This window comes from Vipera berus, assembly GCF_964194415.1.
Source record: "Vipera berus genome assembly, chromosome: 1".
Classification (NCBI taxonomy): domain Eukaryota; kingdom Metazoa; phylum Chordata; class Lepidosauria; order Squamata; family Viperidae; genus Vipera; species Vipera berus.
The window spans coordinates 309550015-309576759 of record NC_138202.1 but is presented as its reverse complement, the minus strand read 5'-3'; the positions used below and the strand labels follow the sequence as shown (position 1 = coordinate 309576759).

The 26745-nt window shown below is 38.4% G+C and overlaps 1 protein-coding gene across 1 annotated transcript in view; it reads left to right on the top strand.

The window, feature by feature from the left end:
• Positions 1-26745, top strand: part of SPATA17 (spermatogenesis associated 17) — a 116482-nt gene that overhangs the window by 76440 nt on the left and 13297 nt on the right. The window contains exon 9 of the mRNA XM_081312897.1: positions 9316-9448. Within this exon, the coding sequence (XP_081169023.1) occupies positions 9316-9448 (133 nt within the window). The remainder of the gene's footprint in view (positions 1-9315; positions 9449-26745) is intronic.

The window sequence follows — 26745 nt, the reverse complement described above, 5'->3', positions numbered from 1 at the left end:
TCTCTCCTTGACTAGTTTCCATCCATTGCTTCTTGTCCTGCTTTCAGGTGCTTTGGAGAATAGCTTGGCTCCCTCTTCTTTGTGGCAGCCCCTGAGATATTGGAACACTGCTATCATGTCACCCCTCACCCTTCTCTTCATTAAACTACATATACCCAATTTCAGCAACCGTTCCCTATATGTTTTAGCCTCCAGTCCCCCAATCATCTTTTTTGCTCTTCTCTGTACTCTTTCTAGAGTCTCGACGTCTTTTTTACATCGTGGTGACCAAAACTGGATGCAGTATTCCAGGTGTGGCCTTACCAAGGCATTGTAAAGTGGTATTAGTACTTCACGTGATCTTGATTCTATCCCTCTGTTAATGCAGCCTAGCACTGTGTTGGCTTTTTTGGCAGCTGCAGCATACTGCTGGCTCATATTTAAGTGATTGTCCACTAGGACTCCGAGATCTCTCTCACAGTTACTACTATCGAGCAAGGTACCACCTATAGTATACCTGTGCATTTGATTTTTCCTGCCTAAATGTAGAACCTTATTTTTTTCAAAATTGAATTTCATTTTGTTAGATAGTGCCCATTTATTCCTGAAGTTTCCTTGGCAGCACCACCTACTGATAATTCTAGTCTGTGATTAGCACAATGCCAAACTATAAGAGAAGGAAAACGTTCTGACAGCAATTTTTTCACTCCACTTTTACATCCCATCATCACAGCGGCGTCATCGCATGCCAGAGAAATCAAATATTTTTTTCAAATAATCTTCTGTCATCCCATAAGAGTAAAGACATTGGAGTAAGGAATCAAATATTCCTGCTGCTGTTACTTTTTCAAGTTTTACCAAGTCCAAAAACAAATTTACTGGTGAATTTATTCCCATACCTTCGATACAGCATCGAACAAATACTATGAGGGTAGTTTTTTTGCTTATTGTGGTTGATTCATCAATTATCAATGAAATTTTATTATTGGATCAAACAATTTCTTTAATCACAGTTTTCCTCATTTCTTCACTTATATGATTAACAATATATAATCTTAAAGAACTTGCCATTGTGATAGAGGATTGCTACCACTGTTCCAGGGTTTGGCTAACTTAAATATGCATAGCATAATTAGATTTATTATTGCTGCTAAAGCTATGGATTACGGATTCACATTTCCCATGGATTGTCTTCTGCCCATGGGAGGGAAGCTTGGTAGATTCTAAATTTCATAATTTTAGTTATTCCTTTGTGGCAGAGTATATATGAGAACAAGCTGCAAAGGTCTTTAAAAATATGTTTCTCACATATTTATACTTTTGAATCATAAATATTAAATCTTTTTTTCCCAATGATCCAAACTAATGCTTTAGAAATATAATTTCCAGTTTTAGCTACAGTAAACAAGCAAATTACACTAAAGCTAAATTTAACGTTACTTGTTAAAGATATTTACTATATCTCAGAATTAGTATTCTTTCAGTCACAATCTTATTCCTATTCAATTTGGCTGATTTTAAAATGTGATGTAAAATCTTAAGCACATAAAAAGAAAACAGCAGAAACAGCTGCAAATTAACTCAACAGTTCTATGCTTAGCAACATTTCCATTTAATCAAAGTCCTTGCTCTTTCCAAATCTATTTCAGGGTTTACTTTCTATATACACAAACAATGGGAAATGAGTTTCTGGGCTGGTTCAAATTTTTTACACATTCCCAAAAATTCAGGTAATGTATCTGTTCCATATAAATATACAAGCATGATAGGCTCTGTATTTGTACAATGGCCGATTATGTCAGTGTGCAGAAACGTGGATAACTACAAACAGAAGTTGCAAGCCCTCTCCTTGACTTCAGTGTCATCCTGGTGAGATAGTCAGCATATAAATTTAATAAATAACATTTTTTTTCCAAATGCCCCTAACAGGAATTGAATTTGAATGAAGTTTCAGAAAAGCAAATGTTCTGTGCTGGTGGTACTAAGCTCCCAAAGATCTAGCATGGGATAAATGAATTCTTCCTAATAAAAATAACTTCCTGCCTTTTTCTAATCATCATTTCTTCCCTACAGCAATTTAAAAAGTAAAACAAAGTGAAACAAACCACTACTCCCTCCATGCAGGGAAAATTTCCTTGAGTCATACTTGGATATCCTATTTGCAAATAATATCTTACTTACCTAGTTGAGATGGTGTAGTTGGGGAGCAGGGAGGAGTTGGGGAGTCTTCGCTGCAACTTGCCTGTGCAACATTTGCCTGCCGGGTCTTTTGGCAAGCTCAGCAGCAATTCCTATTGGCTTCCAAAAGCCAATAGCATAGCTGACTCAGGAATTCTGGGAATTGAATTCCATGAGTCATAAAAGAGCAAAGCCTGCAATAGGCTTAAGCCAATAGCAGCACAGCTTGTACAAAAGCTTTCTTTTTTTGCAAAAAAGGTGCTGGAACGCCGTTCTGAGCGTTCTATGAGAAAAAAAGCCCTGCTCACAACAGTGAAAATCTCGGACAGGAGGGAGAGTGCCACTGGGCAGGCAGGCAGGTGTCTTGCTCAGCTTTGGCTTGGAGGGCACTTTTTTCAGTGCCATTGTAACTTTGAACAGTCACTAAGCAAACTGTTGTAAGTCGAGGACTACCTGTACTTCATCACTTTTCTCCTTTTTTTTTGGTCATCAAGTTTTTGACACCTTGCTAGGTGACTGGTGGTATTTGGATGTTGCCATATCCTAAAAGTGGTACAATGGGTGAAAAAGTTGAAAAGCCCTGGAATAGACTACCCTTAAATAGCAGTGTCAGGATACCAATAAAACCTGATCAAAACATAACAAAAAGTATAGATAAGAGTCTGAATGCTAGGCCCCTGTTATTCTAATCTAGAATCAGCAGATTTTTACATACTGTATTGCAAAGCTGACTCCTATTAAGATAGTTAGTTTTCATTAAGTGAACTCTACTGGATAGTCCAGACCAGGAAACTGGTTCCTCAGGAATACCAGAATTATACTTTATTAACATCAGCTGCAGTATAATATGGTTGAAAGTCTGTTCGTGTTTTTCCTACCCTCCCTCTTAGACCCCCAGAGAATAAGGGAGGAGTCATCCAAAGTCTCTTCTCAGGACTTAAGGAATGCTTATGTCCATTGTGAATATGTAATGGATTCTGAATATTTCTTTCAAGACCGTTTCCTTGGCTCTTTACAGATCAATATTATATTTATGCAGTTTATTCTTCCTATTTAAAATGAATTTGTGAAATACATTTTGTTGGCTTCGACTTACTTTTCCAGCTTGCCAAGACTGTTCTAACTCTGGGTGTTCTATCCTGTTGTGTGTTACTGCCAATTAATTTGATGACTTCCTCTGCATAAATTCAGCCAGTTAAATCAGAAATGTATGAAACTATTTATTATTGGTAGAATTTGTCTGCCAACAAATATTAACATTATTGATTTTTTTCATCCCTCCAAATTTATCCTGGGTAATTTGAATGTAGAACATTAGATATATACAGGTAGGCGAGGCAAAATTAAAACACCATCATACAAATGCCATGTCTTTCTTATGTTATTATGTCAGGCATCAAGATGGAAGTATGTAATGATATTTGCTTTATGACATTACAGTGTGCATGTTGTCATTTTTGTGTCATTACAGAAGGCAGTGGACACTGCATGGTGTCATTTAAGTTTTCTGCCTATTTCGGTAGCCAGAAGCAGATCTCCACAATGATATCAGTAATATTTCCTTCTCTTTATTTTTATCCAAAAGTTCTCAACTACCTTACTACATGGAGTTTTATGGTTTTCATCAGATGTGTGCAACCTTTTACATAAAATGTTGCTTTGCTCCCTTACAATTTGATGTTGAGTTCATTATACATTATTTCAGAAAACTTGAGCACTTTACAATATAGCGCATGTGGCAAGTTCTGCAGCTATTATAGCAATGCAATATTCTTCATCTGAATACAGTTCTTCATGGAGTTTGGTTTTACAAAGCACAAATTCACATCCTGTAAGAATCAAATTCCCACCCAGGTCCATTAAATAAAACACATGATTTTTACACTTATTTGAGGAGCAACTTTCTAGAAGCGCAAAATCTTCAGATTATTCAGATTAACATAGCTCTCCGATTCAATTCTGCAGTTCCCAAATTATAAACAGGGAGGTCTGATTCTATATAACCATTTAAAATCATTTAAATTCAATGTCTGCTCCCCATTGGTTTGGCAATTTCATATTCAAACTTTAGTGAAAGCCATTTTCTTATATGTTTTAATTTACTTATTCCTTTGGATCATGAATTCTTTAATTTTCCAAAAATATCTTCAATATCTCTTTCCGATCTTGGCTATTCTCCATGTTTATTTTATTATAACATGCTTCCTGGGAATATAAATTTAAATTTAATTTCTGGTAGCAGGGTCAGTAATCCTTGAAATAATGGAATTTGTACCATAAGGTACATATTTCTATAGTAACTAAGTAACATTGTTAAAGATAGTTTGCAACAATGTGCACCTTATCACAAAAAGCAAAACTTCTTCTGAAGATTAAGACTGATTAAATTCCATGCTTCCATAGGCAAATTCCTAAGTACAAGTCTTGTCATTTCAGTTCTCATCCAATCCCTAGAGAGAGCCAATTTTCTTTAATGTCTGAACTGAAGAAAAATGTACTATTAAAATGCAATTCAGAAGTGATAAAAACTGTAAGTGGAGCAGCCGGTTTTTTGTACCTCCTATGTATACTCAGGGACATTGGGGCCACATTAATTTTTTTTGTATGTGATGTCCATCCCATGTGCAAATTAGCCCTGGAAGTGCTATAATCCGTCTTATATGAGAACCACCTGTCCCAGGAGTATATACATGCTTCTGTAGCTTTGTATAATTTAAAGCTCTGCTTCTCCTGTGCTATTGTTTTGTTAATTTTCAAGAGCCCTTGGTTTAGAAGGCTTTATGGGCAATTTGACTGGCCAGATGCTAATAAAGACCAATTTGTTTCTCCACAAGGAAGGTTTATTGATGTAATTTACAGCTGATAAAATATTAATTTCTTTCAACAGAGAATTTTTAAATAACTTTATTAAAATAAGCAGGCTATTTTAAAACAAGCAGGCTTTTTAATTGACATTATAAAAGTAGTACACAGCAAATATATTGTAATATTGTTAATGCTTCAGAAAATATAACTCTCCTCAATTTCCCCCTTTTTCACACTTTTCTACATAACCTCTCAGAAAATAACTTTATAAATTCCTTTATAGAAAGAATTTAACACCTCACCTGAGTTATTCCAATTCAGCAAAAATTTAGAGATGCAGTGGGGAACATGATCTCATGAAAGCTTACAGCTAAAAGCACTGTATGTGGCACAGCCCTTGAGAAAAAGATGAAGTTATAACAACCCATAGTATATAATGTAGGAGTAGATTTGTTCACAAGTGGTATATAAAACGATTGCACTAAAGGACAATGGCTTCTGCTCTGCATTAAGTGTTGATGTTTAAAGTAAAAATTCAGTCATTTACATTTCAGCAATTCTTTTTGTTTTATACCTGCCAAAGTATAAAGTGCTAATGAAAGGTCTCATTGCATTAGTTCATCGTGGGGAAATGGAACATAGGGCCTTCTCTGCTTTGGCAGCCTAATCGTGAGATATTCTTCCTTCACTGGTTCAAGATTCACCCGATTTCAGCGCTTAGTTAAGACCTGCTTGTCTACACAAACCTGAAGATACAATCAGTTTTTGTTTGATTTGGTTTATTAAATATTGTGTTTTATTTGTTCTTTAATCTCTATGGTTGTCTATTCATTGTGCTCCATCATAAATCAATGATGTGAAGCAGATTAAAAATATTTTAATAAGCAAACATCAGAGGTTATAGCATAGCTCTTCCTCAGTAATTTCTGTCCTAAGTAACTGATTATAATAGAATAGTTTCCAAAATTCTACTCTACTGATTCTACTGCTTATTGATATTCTACCTTACTAAGACCTCTGTTAAAGTAATGTGATTCAGTTCCCTTGAGGATCCCTTTGCTTTCTGCCACCCAAACTTGGGGACACCTACTTTTTCCTTTATTCCATTTCCATCATTATCTCATACTCCCATTAATTTATCTTTGCTTTCCCTTTGTTGTCTATGCTTTGAAATCTCTCTTCCCCCCTCCCTTCGAATTTTTGTTCCTGCTTAGGGCAGCTTTTCACTTGCATGCCCCCCATTTTTGGTTTTTTGTTTTGCTGGCTGCTACTTCTCCCAGTCCTAGCTTCTGGTATTTATTTCATTTTATTGATTGCTTGCTTTTATTCTTCCCTTTCTCCTTTCCTCCCTCCTCTGAGCAGATACTGAATCTTCTTTTTCATTTTCAGTACTGTTAATAGAAACACATATAAATATCTACCAAGCTAACTAACTAAAAGTAGAGAAAATTCTAGAATAATCTCTGAGGGAAAGAAGTTTCATGACCTGGATGAAATCATGGGCATGACCTCTTAAAGCGCAGGTGCACTTGTACAGATGGAGGTGATCCTTTAGGCATCTTGATCCCAAACTGTTTACAGCTCTAAAAGTAATTACTTATTGGAGCAATAAAGGAGTCATATAGTGAGCACTTTGGAAGCAATATTTTGAAACAGCTGTAATTTTTGAACATTTTGAAGGGCATCCCCATTCAAACACACTACAAAAGTCCAAGCAGGAGGTAATGAAAGAATATAGCAGAGACAAAACACTTAGAAAACAAAATAAGATGGAACTGAATCACAAGGGATGAGCATTTTATCTTTTACTTAATTAATTCATTTAATTAAACTAAATAGTAATTTAACCCCAAAATGGCAGGTTCTATTGTTTTCAGTGACTTGATGAACAGAAGAAAAAAAATAAATATAGGGCGGTATAAAAATCTAATTAAATAAAAATTAAATAAATAAATTTCCATATAAGGAATGCATCTGTCCTTAATGTTTATGGAGATCTCAGTCATGTAGGTCATAGCAGTCCCAAAGGTGCTTTTTCAAAAGCCAACTGGACTTTCTTTGTTTTTCCTTGAAGATGTTTTGTTTCTCATCCAAGAAGCCTCTTCAGTTCTGACTGAATGGTGGAGAATGGAAGGATTTATATTTCTTGCAGTCATCTCATAACTGGCACTCTTTCTGAGAGTTGCTGAGGCCACTTGGAGGTTTATCTGTGTCCCCAGGATCATCTGAATAGTGCAAATGAGTGCAGAACCTTCTGTTGTAAACACAGTCCTTTCAGCAGTTCCAAGAAAGTTCCACACACATTTGCACTACTCAGGTGACCCTGAAGGCACAGATAAACCTCCAAGTGGCCTCAACAGCTCTCAGAAAGAGTGCCAGTTACAAGATGACTGAAAGAAATATAAATCTTTCCATTCTCCAGTTGCAGATTTCCCAAAGGTGATTTTTCAAAAGGCAACTGGACTTATATATCTCTTTTGCTCCAATTTCCAAGCCATTCAGAACAATTGTACATTTCTTATTTCTATCAAATAAAAATAATTCTATCATACATATTATAACAAAATTTTATACAGTTGCATTTACAGTTTCAACTGGAAAGAATATCTAGATGAGAGTGGCACTTGAGCATAATTTAATTCTTAACTTGTATTTTGTGCTCTGCAATGAATATTTATACTATTGTACTATAATAGAAATATTGTACTATTGTTTGCAAATTTACTATTACAAAGGGGAAAAAATAGATCCAGGAAACTACAGACCTATCAGCCTGACCTCAATACCTGGGAAGATTCTGGAAAAGATAATCAAACAACAAATCAGCGAACACCTTGATGCAAACAAAGTTATCACTAAAAGCCAACATGGGTTTGTCAAAAACAGATCATACCAGACAAATCTTATTGCATTCTTTGACCAAGTGAAAAAACTAGTGGACCAGAGGAATGCTGTAGATATAATTTATTTGGACTTCAGTAAGGCATTCGATAAAGTAGATCACAACCTACTACTTGATAAGATAGAAAAATGTGGGTTAGATAGCATCACCACCAGATGGATTCGTAGCTGGCTGACAGGCCGTACTCAGCGTGTGGTCCTCAATGGAACTGCATCTACATGGAAGGAAGTGTGTAGTGGGGTGCCCCAGGGCTCTGTTCTGGGCCCAGTGCTCTTCAACATCTTCATCAATGATTTGGATGAGGGGATAGATGGGGAAATCATCAGATTTGCAGACGACACCAAGCTGGCAGGAATAGCCAATACTCCAGAAGATAGGCTTAAGATACAGGAGGATCTGGACAGACTCGAACACTGGGCACTATCTAACAAAATGAAATTCAATTGTGAAAAAAATAAGGTTCTACATTTAGGCAGGAAAAATCAAATGCACAGGTATACTATAGGTGGTACCTTGCTCAATAGTAGTAACTGTGAGAGAGATCTTGGAGTCCTAGTGGACAATATGAGCCAGTAGTGTGCTGCAGCTGCCAAAAAAGCCAACACAGTGCTAGGCGGCATTAACAGAGGGATAGAATCAAGATCACGTGAAGTACTAATACCACTTGGTAAGGTGCCTTGGTAAGGCCACACCTGGAATATTGCATCCAGTTTTGGTCACCACGATGTAACAAAGATGTCAAGACTCTAGAAATAGTACATAGAAGAGCAACAAAGATGATTGGGGGACTGGAGGCTAAAACATATAGGGAACGGTTGCTGGAATTGGGTATGTGTAGTTTAATGAAGAGAAGGATGAGGGGTGACATGATAGCAGTGTTCCAATTCCAATATCTCAGGGGCTGCCACAAAGAAGAGGGAGCCAAGCTATTCTCCAAAGCACCTGAAAGCAGGACAAGAAGCAATGGATGGAAACTAGTCAAGGAGAGAAGCAACCTAGAACTAAGGAGAAACTTCCTGACAGTTAGAACAACTAACCAGTGGAACAACCTGCCTCCAGAAGTAGTGAATGCTCCAACACTGGAAGTTTTTAAGAAGAGACTGGACAGCCATTTGTCTGAAATGGTATAGGGTTTCCTGCCTTAGCAGGGGGTTGGACTAGATGACCTCCAAGATCCCTTCCAACTACTTCTTCTTCTTCTTCTTCTTCTTCTTCTTCTTCTTCTTCTTCTTCTTCTTCTTCTTCTTCTTCTTCTTCTTCTTCTTCTTCTTCTTCTTCTTCTTCTTCTTCTTGTTATTAACTGTTGACTATATCAGTACACTATAAAACAATATTGATAATTATGGCATAAAAAGTTATTTTAAATTACATTTTTTCTTATTGCTAATGTACATGTCTTCTAATTAGTAAGATAAGGAGAAAATAATTATATATAATGTTTTACTTTCCAGATTTCTACCATTTTCATATAATGTGCCAGATGACTATATTCCATCCATTCAGAGAGCAAGCAAATATGGTCAGTCAAATTATGGACTCAAGTATTTCCGGGAAGAACACCCAGAGAAATGGATAACAAAGAAGGTGAGCTATATACAAGGGTAAGATACTGTACAACTTCTTAAGGCTAGTCAAAGCAATTAGATATAATCCACTGAATCCATTTCTACTAAAATTAAATAACAGTTCATTTGGAAAACTATAGAATGTTATTAGTAAACGTTTGATGTGAGAATAAAATATGTCCTCAAATTCTTTTTTCTATATCTCACCAAATAACTGAGACTAGAAATTACTAATTACTCTGTTAAAAAAATTTCCTGCAGTATCCTGGTACAAGTGGCCTGTAGTGATTTTCTTGAATTTTTTTTACTAATAATGGAACACCATTATGACAGGGCAGGGAGGAGTTGAATGTGGAACTAATCTTGCTTCCTCTGCTGTAATGATTAAATGAATATGTGTTCAACAGTTTTTAAAAATAGATTTCAAGAATAGAACTCCTTGACTCTTAACTCAGAGGTGGCAGAGGAATTCCCCAGATTTATGGTCCTGGGGACTTCAATCTGCCTTCTCTGGGAGTTGGGTTTCAGATGGCTCAGGAGTTCATGGTTACTATGACAGCCCCTGGGCCTATCATAGGCCACACACATAAGACAGTGGTCACACACCTGATATCTTCCTCTCAGAACAGTGGAGATGCAATCTGGAAGTGCTGAAGGTTTTTTGACTCCTTTGTCACTCCCTGGTTGTCATGAGATTCTCTGGCACTATCAGAGAGGCAGGGGCTATTTGATTGGTGTGTTCCCAGTGGTTGATGGACCTAATGGGTTTCAGAGGCAGCTAAGGATTATTCCTGATGATCTGCTACATGATTCATCTGAGGCCCTGGTCGTCACTTGAGGGCACAAGAGGACAGCTGAGGCCATGGAGTGGATCACACCTATGCAACCTCTCCTTCCCCTTGGATCCTGACATTCTCTGTGGTTTATGGAGAAGTTGAGAGAGAAGAATGGATGAAGAAGTGCCTGGAGTGCTGTTGGAAATCAACAAGGAACTGTTGTGATTCAGGGTCAGCCTGTGGGTTCAGCAGTTGGGTCGGATGATTCAGAGGAGGAGGAGGAGGGGTTTGGAGAGCCTGCAGAGGACAGTTCTGAGGCTTCGCAGAGCTCTCAGCCAGGCCCCTCCCATCTGGATACTACGCAGACCCAGCTGTGTGAGCCTGACAGCGTGGATGAAGATGACCCACAGCTGGCCCTGTTCAAGGACGCCCGACACAGGAGGCAGTCAATCAGGAGTAAACAGAGGAAGGCAATGGGGCACCTCGGAAGGAGGCAGAGAGAAGCCACGCCTTGAACTGTTTAAAAGGGGAATGTGTGGGAGGGCTGGTTTGCTGAAGGCAACCATTTGAATAGCTCCTGTTTTAGTGGTTCGTATTTTGTTTTGCTCAGTTTGCTCTGTTTTGGATCTGTTTTGTGTAAATAAATTTGGCAGACTTACTTCCAGCCTTTTGCCTTTTGTAAAGAGGTTGTCCCTGGCTTTTATGCAGGGCCGGTAGTAGGCTGGAACAGAACAGGAACAAACTCAATAAGAGTAATAGCCACTATTAAGGCCAATCTCATGAAGATTCTGAGCAGCTTCAGAGGTCCCTGGATAAAGTGGATTATCTGGATTCCTTTCAGTCCAGATTCAGGCACTGATTACACTTTTGGGTGATCTCTGCTGGGATGGGGGTATTGCGTCCATCCTTGTTCTACTTGATCTCTTGATACTATCAACCCTGGCATTTTTTGAGAGTTAGAAGTGTGTGGCACAATATTGTGCTTGTTATCTTCCTTTCTCCGTGTTATACTTTTGAGTTAGCTTTTTGGAGTTGAAGATGGAGGGGGTCACAGTTTTTTATGATCTATAGCCGGTCCCAATTTGTACTGATTAAGAGTGAGAAGTCCCGCTCTCTGCCCCTGCTATGTGGGAAGCTACAGGGTTTAATACTTTCTTTGGTCCTGTTTAATATTTATATGAAGCCAATATATGAGATCATCAACATGAGGTGAGGAATCATCAATATGCTGATGACACCCGGTTGTATATCTCTGCTACTGGTGAGTTAAATGATATCCTTTCTCAATGCTTGGAGGCTGTAGCAGTGTGGATGGGAAAACAGGCTTCAAGTAAACCCTGGTAGATTGAGTGGCTTTGGGTTTGGGGACCTTCTATATCTGGGGATTTATCATCTTTTGGTCCTGAATGGGGTAGAACTACCCCAAATAGACCCAGTGTGCAATTTGAGGGTTCTTCTGAACTCACATATCCTGTTCAAAAAACAGCTAGCAGTCATAGCCAAAGGGTCTTTGCACAGCTTCATGTTGTGCACCATTTGCACCCATTTCCAGATTGAGAGATTCTACTCACAGTCAACTCATACCCTAGTCTATTCCCAGATGGATTACTCTGTAATATGCTCTGCATAAGGTTCCCCTTGAAGAGTATCTGGATGCTTCAGCTGGTACAAAATGTGGTAGCATGGACAGTTAGGTATGCTTCAAGAACCACACACCTTACATTTCTGGTTGTTGAGCTGCATTGGTTACGAACTAAATTAAAATTAGGAAAATAGAAAAGCTAAAAATTAAGATGATGGGTTGCTCTTACTTGCTCTTACCCTGCAGTGGTTCCTGCCACAGTGGTAGCAACTGCAGATTCACTGTTTTCCCTCCAAGAATTTGAAAGTCTGAGCCCATGTAGTAAAGGTACAAAGGATAAACTGGTAAAAAGCTATCAAGAGTAAATGCCTATTACGAAAATTGTGACATGAACAAGTCATGATACGTTACAATGTTTGTTTATCTTAAAGTGCATTGTTTAGAGAAAGTTTCTTGAATCAAACTGTCTTAGCTCTTTATCTCCATATGTTCAGCTATATATCTTCAGAAAACTTCAATATGATTTTGCGATCTTTGTTTAAAATAAAAAATGTGCATTTATTTTGCTGAAATTTTACATTCTTATATACTGTATATATATTCTAATACACAATGTTTAGAAGGGACGCGGTGGCTCAGTGGGTTAGGACGCTGAGCTTGTCGATCAGATGGTCGGCAGTTTGGCGGGTCGAATCCCGAGTGCCGCGTAGCAGAGTGAGCGCCTGTTACTCGTCCCAGCTTCTGCCAACCTAGCAGTTCGAAAGCATGTAAAAATGCAAGTAGAAAAATAGGGACCACCACGGTGGGAAGGTAACAGCGTTCCGTGCGCCTTTGGCGTCTAGTCATGCCGGCCACATGACCACGGAGACGTCCTCGGACAAGCGCTGGCTCTTTGGCTTTGAAACGGAGATGAGCACTGGCCCCTAGAGTCGGAAACGACTAGCACGCATGTGCGTGGGAACCTTTACCTTTACCTTTACACAATGTTTAGCTTTAAATTTTGCAAGTATACATACAAATTTTGGATGTGATTTTGAGCTGAGAACTGCATTTAAAAATTCAGAGACAAGCACAATATGAAGGAAGTGATATTTTAATTTGTAAGGACAACTTTGGGAACCAAGCTCAGGCATCCTGATTAGATGGCCAGGCATTCTGTTCAGTTTAAAACACGGTGCTTTCACTCTTGTTCCTGAAACAAAATCTGAGGAAGAGATTGGACAACCCTTTTTCTGGAATGCTATAGTCTCCTGCTTGAGGAGAGAGTTGGACTAGAAGACCTCCAAGGTCCCTTCTAACTCTGTTATTCTGTATATTGGTATAGACTGAAAATCCCAAATGATTAATAATACATTTACAGGAAACATGAAGTTTTAGAAATGAGAATGCACTAGGCACCAAAAATGTAATCAACAATGGTTTGCCCTTTGTGATGAGATAAGAGCCTTGGTGGAGCAGTGGGCTAATGCCTCCTTAAGTAACACCAGCTGCCTGCAATTAGTGCAGGTTCGAGTCCCACCAGGCTCAAGGTTGACTCAGCCTTCCATCCTTCCGAGGTAGGTAAAATGAGGACCCAGATTGTTGGGGGCAATAAGCTGACTTTGTAATAATGCCACTTGGGGCCCCCGAAAGCCCTAATAAGCAGGCATATACATAGAATGAAGGCTATTGCTAAGGACATTGATTTGTGCTTTAGATTGTAAGCCGCCCTGAGTCTTCGGAGAAGGGCGGGATATAAATGGGATTAAAATAAAATAAATAAAAATAAATAATTAAGGGATAAGAATTATTAAGTAATCCTCCACTTGTCAAAATGCTTACAAATTCATATCCATCAAAATGAAATGATAGTCCACAGTCTTTAATACAAAAAATGAAACTTCTATAAAGATTTTAGACCAATAACTGCTAATGGCAGCAACTTTAGAGATGTTCCTTCTCTCCCAAAATAAAGAAGTGGTATTTACGATCTTACTCAGCAGTATTTTATGGCATACACCTTGTTTTTGGTGATTTACCAGCCAGCCTTTTTTCTCCTTATTTGCTCCTGTATATTTGTTTTCAGATAGAATTTTAATATACTACAAAGTATAAAAATAGCTAGTACTCCAAACAATTAGAGAACCTAAGCATATTGCACAGAACATAAAGTTGACCTTTACCGTCTGCAGCTTTTGAAATGAAGTGGGATGTGGAAGACATCATAGGCTTAATGTGGCACATCGCTGTCTGCAGAAACTTGGGTGGGACTGTGACTGCCTGCCCATTGCACCCGGTGATTGAATCTGCTGTCACCAGCATCCAGATAATAATGAACATTGAGCTTAACGACCGTTATTATGATCATCATAATTGATGTGCGAGTGTAGTGTGTGGGGATCATTACAGCTAAACTGTATGATATGTATGATAGAGGAACATGGCGTGATTATGGATAATTTTATTTTTACACACTGATTGGGATAAAATATATTTTCAACAGTCTTTTTTTTTTTTTACAAAAAAAGTATGTACAGATACACATGATCCAGCCTTGCTGCAAATAGCAATTCTTTTAAAAAAGAAACGTTTTCATGTTACTAATATTGGTAATTAAGATAATTAATGGCAAAAGCAATTCTTCTTCAGAATGCAGGTTATATTAATCATCTGCAAAATTAAAAAAATAACAATAATTTTTAATTTAATCAAGTTCCAATATGATATATGATTTGCAAAAAATTACCTAAGAATAGATTCCAAAATATCATTTTGCATGTGGTGAAATAGGTTCTAGATTTGTTCGTAGATCTAATACGTAAAACTTACTGCATTCTAACTTTTTTAAATGCACTTCTCTTTATACAGCATGATCTTCTCTTTTTTCCTCCACCTTTAATCCTGGTGATTGAGAGAGTCTCACTGATTGACAAAATATATGGCAAAGCAAATAATAACTGCACAGATCAATGAGCAATTTTTATTTTATTTTTTGCTGTCTCCAACACAAAACCACAGTCCGTTTGTACTACCATAATTAGATCCAGAGTCCCTAATCAGAAAGCTAAATACACACAAATATACAAGACCCAACAGCATTTTTAGAAGGTTACTAGTGTATCAAAAAAAATAATTTGGAAAGTAGAATATAAAGTGATGATTACGAGGATCTGAGCCATTCAGTGAAATTTGCATGAATAAGTAATTGTCAGCATTTTCTAACATTTGAAAAGATTTTGTCAGCAAACATTTGAATATTTTATAAAACTTGATTTTCAGTTCTGTAATTTCTTAGCAAGAACATTCTATGCTCTAATAGTACTGTGGGATTTCAAAGAATAAGCAGATTCCCAAAAGAAATTATATGATACTTATTATACCATCTAACTAGCAATCCAGTGTCATTTGTCTGTTGTATGATAAACGTCTTGTATTGCCTACCTTTAGTATTTAATAAAAAAGTTAGCTAGTTTAAGATGGAAATAAAATCAGCATACAAAAAGATCTCAGCTTTCGAAATGATTCCTCTTAACTGAGATGATTGGAGCTCTCATGGAACATCTTGTATAATGTTTTTCTTATCTCTTTGCAAAGTTATCCAGATTTGTTCCCTGGGTTGTCCTAATGCATGCTAAATCCTGCTACACAGTTGAGGCCAGGAGAGAAGAAAACCCACAGCAATATGAAAATTCAAAATGCTAAAAGTTTTTGTCCCATTTTTATCATAGTGCAATATAAAATTCATCTCTACTTTTACTAATATAAATATTTTCCTGTTTCACTTTTCTTTTTGCTATCTGCCTAGCCAGCAAATGAGAGCTTATCAGAGTTAAAACTCCCTTCACCCTTTTCACAATGACTGGTCAACCACTGCTTTCTTTTTTTCCCATGGATTCTAGGTCTATAAACTGACATCAGAAACATCTGATTTCATTTTACAGATAGTTCTCAACAATTCATTTAGCAACAATTTAAAGTTACAACACTGAAAAAAATGTCCTCACATGACCCTCCCAGATATCAGACAATCGTGTGATCAAAATTTGGGTGCTGACACAAAATTTTAGCAACCGATACACATTTAACAACAGTTGCAGTGTCTGAGGGTCAAATGAGTATCATTTGCAATCTTCCCAGTTGATTTTTAACAAGCAATATGGTAAGCCAGATTTGTTTTAACAACCATGTGATTTGCCTAAAAATGTGACAAAAAAGATAATAAAATAAATATAATCACGGCTCACTTAACAACCACCTTGCTTAGGAAAATAAATTATGGTCTCAATTGTTGTAAGTTGAGGATTACCTGTATCATTGTATTCGTGTAGATAATGAAGTGGTTCTATTAGGATCAAGAACTTTTCATAGTCCATCTCCCCATAAAAGGTAAAGGTTCCCCCGCACATGCGTGCTAGTCATTTCCAACTCTAGGGGCTGGTGCTTATCTCCATTTCAAAGCAGAAGAGCCAGTGCTTGTCTGAGGACGTCTCTGTGGTCATGTGGCCGGCATGACTAGATGCCAAAGGCGCACGGAATGCTGTTACCTTCCCACCGTAGTGGTCCTTATTTTTCTACTTGCATTTTTTACGTGCTTTCGAACTGCTAGGTTGGCAGAAGCTGGGACGAGTAACAGGCGCTCACTCTGTTACATGGTGGCTTAGTGGGTTAGGACGCTGAGCTTGTCGATCAAATGATTGGCAGTTTGGCGGGTCAAATCCCGAGTGCCACATAAGAGAGTGAGCGCCATCTCCCCATACTATATCCCAAAAGGATAACCAGAAACACTTATAGATGTACTGGTAGATGGTTGACCATTGACTTTGCAGTTCCTTGTTCTTAAGGCCTGTGCCACCTGCTACCTCTGTTTTTTGTGTCAGCTAGCCTGATGAAGGGCTCTGGAGAACCTGAAAGCTAGTATGCAGTATATTTAGGATATTTATTTATTTTTTGGTCCTGGTAAGAGTAGTGCTTGGCTATGAATCTGAGCTATTTTTCACGTTCTATTTCTGATGAAGTAGTTTTGCTATAGTCTTGTTTTCTATTCCAGAACAAAGACAGCAATGCCCCAAACCCCAAATTAGATAATAACTTTTAATTGACACATCCTAAGAGTTTGACAAATGATCTGTTAAACATGCACACAATATTTCTGTCAAGATTTTCCAACTTCTACAGAATGCAAATGAGCTAAGAAATCAGATCATTTACTGTTTGTATTTGTGCTGATGGTGTTCTGCTTATTGATCAAGGATTAGATTAATAGAAAGTTATTTACTTTTCTCTCTTTTCTACTTTTCTTTCTAAAAATACTGCATTTTATTACATCTTTTGTCATTTTACTCAGAGAAGGTCAGTTATGATGGTGTTTTCAAAAAGTTACATAAAGAAAGTTATGATAATAATGAGGTTGACTCCATGTGGGTGTAAATTAAGAGTGGCAATTTATACCTGCTCTATGTTTTGCTGATACAGTCTAGTTAGTGACAGCACTTAGGTCCTTGAAAAGGAGAGAACAAGTCAATCAAACAATGCAAAACCATGCATATTAAAACCGACTTGGTGCCCTGATGTGAAGCTGCTTGACTGAGCAGTGCAGTGTCAACCATGTCTTTCTTCTAATGCTAAAAGTAATGTACAGAGACAAAGTGACACTCCAAGTACAGCCTCCCATCAGCTGTAATTAATCTTTCAGTTAACAGAAGGACCAGAAAGCCTTTCATCAGCCACTTCTGAAGTCGAAGAGACCCTGCTTTTTGATGTTTGTATTCTGAGTAAAATTGTCCCCACCAGTTCTAACAAATTGAAACACCAGGCTAATTATGGCAGCTAATGAAGTGTGGGGAATGGTCACAGCTTGTCTTGAAACTGTTCCTTCAGCTCAGATTAGAGTTTCATCAATCACTTTTTAAAACTGATCTAGAATTGCTTCTGCCCGGTGCTTGGCATTTTTAAAGCTGTTTCTGTAATTGGTTTTTCCCCAAAGCTTAGGCTGCTTTTTGAAATATTATCTTTTTTAGGATAAAATACTCAAACGTATGCGTGTAGGTCAGCATGGGTGCATGTTATATATATTACTTCTACCAGCTGATCACTTGCTATAAAACTAATAAAAATAACTCTTGATATACTGCTTTTAATCCACCTCACAATAGCAATAGAACATATTCACGTATATGCACATGAATTGGGATTCAATGCATTCTAGCATAACCACATGAGACACAGGACAAAGGATAGATAGCCTAGGTATAATCAGAGGTTTCGTATTAAATGAGTGGTTGGGATTATATTCTATCATATATCATTCAGATAAATCAAGTGTGGCTTTGTTTTGTTTTGTTTTTAACTTCTATAGGAAGTAATTCTCAAAAATGTTTATATACAATTTAGAATAACATTTCCACTTCATTTTTTCACAGGGTCAAGTTACTTACTGACTAAAATTTGAACAAATATTAAAATGTAAATACAGCTTTCATTAAAAAATGAAATTTTAATTTGTAACATTTGTATTGTAGTACAAATTACAAATTATAATTTGTAATTTGTAATTATAATTTGTACTACAATATAAGCATTTATAGCTTTACAAATTAACATTCTGTTTCAGAAAGGTTTACATTTTCTAGAAGTCCTGATGATTAAATCTGAAAAATGAATGCAATTAAAGGCAATTATGGGTTTTATTCTCTGCATTGATTTAATTTTCACAATTAAATGATGCTTATTGATAGCCTTCCATTTTCTTCAGGTAGATCTAAAAATCTGGAGCAATAACATTAATAATGATCAGTAATTCAGAAATTCACACCTTATCACACTTCATGAGGAGGCATATTTCAATGTAACTGTGTTTTCTTAACAATGGTAGGACTTTTGATAAAATAGGAATCCAATGCCAACAAAGTTATATGAAAGATTCTGTTTTCAAAAGTCCAGAGATTCCCAAAGAAAAACTCCAGCTGATAAGTTATGCCAAAATAAAGAAGCCATGTTGACATACTTACTGAGAAGGATACGATGCCAACATGTGAGAGCCACACAAGGAATGGAATGGACAAGACATTCTAAATATTGCCCAAGATTAAATCCCACAAAAATGCCTAATTCCACAAATAATTTAGTGAAAGGAAAAAAAAGAAAAAGAAAGAGAAAATATATATTTTGTGAGTCTAAAGCAGGGGTCTGCAACTTCTGGGCCATGGCCCAGTACTGTTCAGAACTGGGCCGCGGAAGTGTGTGAGTGTGTGTGCACGCACTTAGCTCTAGTTGTACGAATGGTGGGCCCACGCGCCCATGCCTATCACTTGCGCAGAACCATCCCCTCCCCCTGCCAGTCTGCAAAGCTGTAAAGGTTTGAGAAAGCTGCTCTAAAGGTGTCCCTTGTTGGTTTTTCTTTCCACACAATAATAAACAACAACCTAGATATTAAAGACAACAAAAATACTGAACAAAGAAATATAGCTAAAGAAGAATATTTGTGATCAGGAATTATCTGATGAATTCACAGACAGTCTGCCTGTTTTAGGAAAGAAACCATTAAAATAATTGTTTCAGAATTGCATGACATCTTTTCTTTTGAAAAGTATTTCAAAGCAATGGTTCAGACTGTGAACTACCTTGTACAAACAATGGGATTTTTTTTCACTTTCATCTATTATTAAAACCTACAAAGATGTAGTGAGGGAGAAAGAAATCAAGTTACTACTAAAATAACCTCAAATATATGAGGGACTTTAATTGCTAAATTTATTTTTCACATTTCTGAACTCCCATCTTCCTCAAAGAGGGACTCTGGGCAGTACAATAAAATATCAGAATTTAAAAACAGTATATAAAAGTTAAAATGTTAGAACTAATATTTCAAAATTAAAATTATTTAAAAGGAGGCAATAATAATTAAGCTTTTTAAAGAATAATTTAAAAGGCAAAGAGAGGGCTCTCAGGGCACCAACCAGCCTCATGGCTGCATGCTCCTTTGGGCTCCCAACACAAGGCCAGAGAGTCATATTTTATCTCCTTTTCAGAAGGTCAGGAGAGTGAGGACCTGCCTTACCTCTCAGGGGGCAACAGCAGAGAACACTCTCTTTCTAGACCCCACCAGTGGGGGTTCCACTGAAGAGGTCTGCAACATATTATCCCTGCCTGACTAGGTGGGTTGGCCAATGTAATGGGATAAAGCCGGTTCCCTAAATAGCCTGGTGCTATGTCATGTAGGCCTTTATACACCCAGTACAGTTCATGTGGCTGCATTCTGCACCAGCTGAAGCTTCCAGATAATTTCAAGGGTAGCCCCATGTAGAACATATCACAATAGTCCAAATGGGAGATGACCAGAGCAATGAATGATCAAGTGGAGAGCATTCCTATCCAGGAAAGGCCATAACTGGTGCACAACACAGAGTTGAGCAAAGTCCACCCTAGCCATGGCTACCACCTGCTCTTCAGTCCAAGAGGACCCCCAGGTTACCCACTGTCTGGTGCAATCCCACCTGAAACAAAAAGTGATAAAGTCTTGGATACAGAAAGGCCATTCACACCACTCCATCTTACCAGGTTCAGCTGAATTCTGCTGTTTCCCATCCCAGCCCCCACAGCATCCAGGCAGTGCAAATAATATCCACAGCATCAGTCACTTCACTTGGGATGGAGATATATAACTGGGTATCATCAGGTTATTAGTGATACCTCATCCCATGGTGTTGGATGATTTTACCCAGTGGTGTCATGTAGATGTTAAATAGGAGTGGACAGTGTCACCCCACAAAGCAGGGGCCGTGAACTGCACCAATTTGGACTATCTTCAGAGAAAGCAGGTGAACCAGCACAAAACAGTTCTGAATGTCTGTGTGTGGGGATAGGTGGGGGGGGGGAGAGAGAGAGCCTCATACTGTGTCAATTTTATCTTTTTATTATCTTGAGATAGTAAGAATAAAATTTTGGAGATTACTATTTTGTTTCTCTACCATCACATAAGCTTTTAACATATCTATGTATAAACAGTAATAATAGGGATAATCCCTGTTTCATGTCAACTTACTGTTTTAATAAGAGTATCTGTTATACAGTGGCAAATGTTACATTTGATAAATGTCATTTATTGAAACATGTAGGGAAAATTAGCTGTTATCCCCTATTTTTTTAAAAAAATGGAAATTATCCTGTTAAGACTGTTTCCGTTACAACAGTCAATAGGTTTAAAATACCAGTCCAACAGTTTCATCTGTACTTTTGTTTTTTAGCTTTGATTCAGTAAAGTTCAAGGGTATCCAAGTATGAAATAGCTTGTGAGGAAATTCACATCACTGTCTTAATTTAATTTAGTTGTAATGAAGAGTGCATTCGTTCCAAAAATAGAATATTATCTCTGGCAATTTGGGTTGAAATATAGATATTAAGCATATTTAGGAAGTGCCAGTACAAAATAATAGCCCACACTACTTTTTTGATATATGATATAGGAAAAATAGAGAAAGTTATTATTTTGCAATTTATGAGTACTTTATATATATATTTATCTTACTCACCTTTATGGGCCCAGAAATACAGTGAATGTATAAGCATATATGATGCATATTATAATACCTCAAAGCTAAACACAGTTCAGTCAGACTAAAATTAATCTTTCTTTGGGTTTTTTTGTAGTCTTTTATATTTTTTTACTATATTTTTATTTTTTAGCCAATAAACTATAGTTTAATGAATCATAAAGTATAAATTAGACCACATGACATTATATCTGAATTCAATTTCCTAAGAAACTTAACATTTACGTAAAGAGAAAAAAAAGCTGTTTCTAATATTTTATTATTTTATTTTATTTTAATTCCATTTATATCCCGCCCTTCTCCGAAGACTCAGGGCGGCTTACAATACTTGCAGATGTGAAGGCGCATTTGAAAATAGGCAACTAAATACCAAGAAAACTCAGGATCAAAATAGGAACTGTGACTCTATTTATAAGTGGCTACAAAAGAAGTGCATTACAGTACTGTGTTTTTCTGCACAATCAGAAACAGCACAACTTCTTTTTGAACAGGAACAAAGATAAATTATGTTGAATAAAATCAGCTTAATTGTTGCAGTTTTTTTCAAAAACCGTAACATTCATAATATCCTAGCATTACTTTCAGATGACAAAAAATATATATTGAAGTGAAAAAAGAGCTTTCTTAATAGTCACCAAAAGAACTTCACATACAAATAAGTTTTATATGAAACAGGAACACTGTTTATCATAAGAAATCTAGTCCAGGTAAAAATAAGAACCCATGGCATTACAGTAACAATCATTTACAGCATTTCATTTATTTTTTTGCTTTTAATTTTTATTAGTTTATAATATAAATACAAAAGTACAAAAGAAAATAGTAGGAAAATAGGGGAGGAAAAAGGGAAGAGAAAAATGTGGGGTAGAGGAAAAAAGAAAGAAAAGCATTGATTTCTGATTCCCTTTGATGCAGTAGAATAAGATAGTAACCTCAAACCTCAACTTTTTACTTTTACAAAATAATATAAACTAGCCACCGCAGATGGGGACTGCAGCCAAGAAATTAAAAGACACTTGCTCCTGAGAGGAAAGCTATGGCAAATCTAGACAGCATACTAAAAAGCAGAGACATCACCCTGCCAACAAAAATGCGTATAGTCGAAGCCATGGTTTTCCCAGTTGCAATGTATGGCTGTGAAAGTTGGACCATAAGAAAGGCTGAGCGCCAAAGAATTGAGGCCTTTGAACTCTGGTGCTGGAGAAGATTCCTGCAAGTCCCTTGGACTGCAAGGCGATCAAACCGGTCAGTCCTAGAGGAGATCAACCCTGACTGCTCTTTAGAAGGCCAGATCCTGAAGTTGAAACTCAAATACTTTGGCCACCTAATGAGAAGGAAGGACTCACTGGAGAAGAGCTTAATGCTGGGAAAGATTGAGGGCAATAGAAGAAGAGGACGAGAGAGAATGAGGTGGCTGGATGGAGTCACTGAAGCAGTAGGCGTGAGCTTAAATGGACTCCAGAAGATTGTAGAGGACAGGAAGACCTGGAGGAATGTTGTCCATGGGGTCACAATGGGTCGGACATGACTTTGCAACTAACAACAACAAACCAATGGCAGATACATCCTTCTGATTCTAACTCCTCTTTGGGTTTGAGGATAGGATCACCAAAATGATTCTAAAAAAGATTCCTGGGGGGACACTCAGAGACAAAAAAATGTTTTTTGTAGTCTTGATGCTTATGCTCACAAAGTCAACTACCATATATAAGGAAGTTTCTTCTTAGACAGAGATTTTGCCAACAACAGTAACTTTTTTCATGGTACTTCTGTATGCATTCTTGAACCTAGTGTAAATATATAAAGATTGTCATGAAAATATCTAATTTCAAAAAAAATTAAGCTGTAATGATATATAGAGAAGATATTAAATTATACAACTTTGATAAAAATAAAAATAAAGAACAACTAACAGAAAAATAATAGTCAGGACAGAATAGAAAACAAAGAAAATTGGCAGATAGCAGAAAAAATAAAGATACACAAGCAAACAAAAAATACCAACTGACCCTCTTTTACAAGCAGATATAAATAAAACTTAAGTTCAACTCTTGCTCTGCCATTAGAACATAGCATCCATTTTTAATAATTTATAGATATTATACTACCTGTGATTTCATTTTTTTCTTTTTCATGCAAAATGTCCAAAAGGGCTCTTGGAGTTTTGGTATTAAATTTAGCCAATGCCAATACCTTTTCTCTAATTAGAGCCATCAGTTTTGTCATCCCATCAGCTTTACCAACCACTCTTCCATTATAGGTATTTTTGGTTCTTCCAGCACTGAGTGTATAGGAATCTTGCTGGCGTTATAATATATAAGAAAAAATGCCATGCAATTTATCCAAACTCTTGTCCATCAACCCAACAAAAATGTCTCTGGTTTGAATTGTATACTAACCTTCAATTTTTTTAAATTAATGCATGTCCAATAACTTGAGCTTTTTTACAAATCCGCCAAAGAAGATAAAAAGTCGCTTCTTGGTGTTTACATCTCCAACATATGTTTGAAGTCCCTTTAGGCATTTTACAATCTTTCCAGTTATAAATACCATCCGTACATTATTTTCTAGAAATTCTCTGTAAGATTGTAAGTTATTATGAATTTCAACCCCTTTGTTTTCCCACTGCTGCATTCAATGAAAATTTGTATATTTTAGAAATAAGTTATTCGTCATTAGTACATAACACAATTTCAAATATAGTTTTATCATGTTGAAAGCCATACATTCATTTATCAAATTTAAATCTTTCTGAGAGATGCTTATGTGAAAACCATTGACATGTATATCCTTCTGATACCAAATCTTCTCTTGATTTTATTTTAAATGCACCTTGGGCATATTTTAGCAATTCAGAAGAAGAGATTAAATTGGCTGCTCATGTAATAAAGATCAGATTCAAAAACTGTTTAGTTATCATCTTATCTTATAATTCCATAGCTGCTTTAAATCTTGCATGAGTTATTATGACTTTATGAAAAACTAGCTGCTCATTCTTTTCCTAAAAACAGTTCTTTTGCCAGTCACTATTCTGTTTCTCTTCCAAATGAACTGAACTCCAATTTCATCCTAATTTACAATTGCTATCAAAATAGATTTATAAATCTATTTACGAACAAACACATGGTATCTCTGTGTATAAATATCTATATACCAGCATATGTATACATATTTCTTGATTACTACAAAATAAAGCTGACTTTCTGCAAAAATAAACCAGACTTTATAAGGTATCATTTGATATTTAATCACTGACCACCAATTAAAATTGAAAGAAAACACTGAGAGAAGTATGTATCTTCTAATTTTTAAGAGGCTTGGTCAACATTTACGTTATAATTAAATTCTGTTGCAAAAATTATACCAAAATTAATATATTTTTGTCTTTGAAAGATAAAAATATTAACATTGAAAAAGACTTCCCTCTGTGAGAATAATTTCCTCATATTTGTAAATGTTTTCATACCTTTGCTGTCATTAGCTAAATTACCGTATATACTTGAATATAAGCCGACTCGAATATAAGCCGAGACCCCTAATTTTACCCCCCAAAAATGGGAAAAGTTAGTGACTCGAGTATAAGCCGAGGCTGGGAAATGCAGCAGCTCACCTTATGCTCCTCTCCAGAGATCTTCCCTCAGCAGCGGCCGGCAAAGTAGCTCGCACGGGAAACAAGCCCGGCAGAGGAGCCGGAGCGGCGAGCAGAGGCGCCCGGCCCAGATCCTGCAAGGCCCGGCCGAGACACGCCCCCAGCAGCGGAGCTGCTCCGGCTCCTCTGCCGGGCTTGTTTTGCATGTGAGCTACTTTGCCTGACGCTGAGAAGACCCGCTTGGGCACTCGGGTTGGTGTCAGTCTCCGCAGGCCCTTCTCATTTCCAGGAACGTCAAGCGCGCTTGGCTCCCCACCCCCACGGCAGGGCAGGGCAGGGCAGAGACTTGCTCTCCCTTCTGACGGCCCTGAAGAGAAACGAAGGGCTTGCAAACTCCCCGCGAGAAGCTGGGCGAAGCGCGCGGCTGGGCGAGTGTGTGCCTGCGCGCGTATTTACGAAAGAAACGCTCCGAGAGTTCTTCTTTCTCCGCCCCCTTGGGGGGAACTCTAGCGACTGCTGTAGCCGCGCTTCTCTTCTCGGCTCCGAAAATAGGGATTTCTACTCTCTCTCTCTCTCTCTCTCTCTCCCCTCCCCACCCCGCATTCTCCTGCCTCTTCGATTGCGACAATAAAAGGGCGAAGGGTGCGCTGGTTTCTTCCTCCTTCCTCCTCCCCTCCCCTCCCCTCCCCGATTGTCAGGTGAGGCAGCTGGAGGTCTGGCCGGGAGATTGTAGCCGTTTTGAAACGCCGCGTCTTGAAACGCCCGATCAGCTGATTTTCGGGTGGAAGAGCCACGGCTTGAATCTGTTTGCATCTGCCTGAATTAGACCGAAACGGCCTGAATTTGACCAGAGTTGCTTTGTAATGGCTGGAGGAACTGCAGAGGAGGTCTTGCCGGGAGATTGTGGCCGTTTTGAAACGCCGCGGCTTGAAACGCCCGATCAGCTGATTTTCGGGGCGGAAAGAGCCACGGCTTGAATCTGCTTGTATTTGTTTGAACTTAACCAGAAATGGCTCGTAATAGCTGGAGGAACTGCGGAGGGAGTGAATGCTCCAGCCTGGAATATTTGGAAAGGCTGGGGGAACCGGATGAACTGCAGCTTAAGCGACTGTTGCCGGAGGAGCCATGGCTTGAAACGCCCCAGTTTTGGGGCAGCGTTTGCTTGTTCCAGGTAGAAAAAACGCTGTCGACCCCGGCATCTTTTGCGGGGAGGGGTGAGGTGTGGTGGGGTGGGGTGGAGGAAGCAGTTTGCGAAGCAGCCGAAATGGGGGTGTCAAGCCCTACGGGGACCAGGGGAGCACTTCCAACAATGCCCGCGCAGCACCGAAGGCCCATTGGCGCCCGCACCCCCCAACTGTTCGGCGGGCGAACGCCAGACCCGCTGCCGCACTTACAGCTGATCGGCGGCCGGAGGAGATTGCGAGCGGCTGCGGAGGTTCCGCGCCGGCACAAACAGCTAATTGGCGGCTGAAGGAGACTGCGAGCGGCTGCAGAGGTTCCGCGGCCGCATCAACAGCTGATCGGCGGCCGGAGGAGATTATGGACGGGCGCAGAGGGTCCGCGTCAGCACAGACAGCTGATCGGCGGCTGAAGGAGACTGCGAGCGGCTGCAGAGGTTCCGCGGCCGCATCAACAGCTGATCGGCGGCCGGAGGAGATTGTGGACGGGCGCAGAGGGTCCGCGTCAGCACAGACAGCTTATCGGTGGCTGAAGGAGACTGCGAGCGGCTGCGGAGGTTCCGTGCCGGCACAAACAGCTAAGGGGCAGCCGGGGACGTCTACCGGTGGTCACGCAGCGCGATCAACTGAGCGGCAGCTAGAAACAGCTGCCGACGGTCGCACG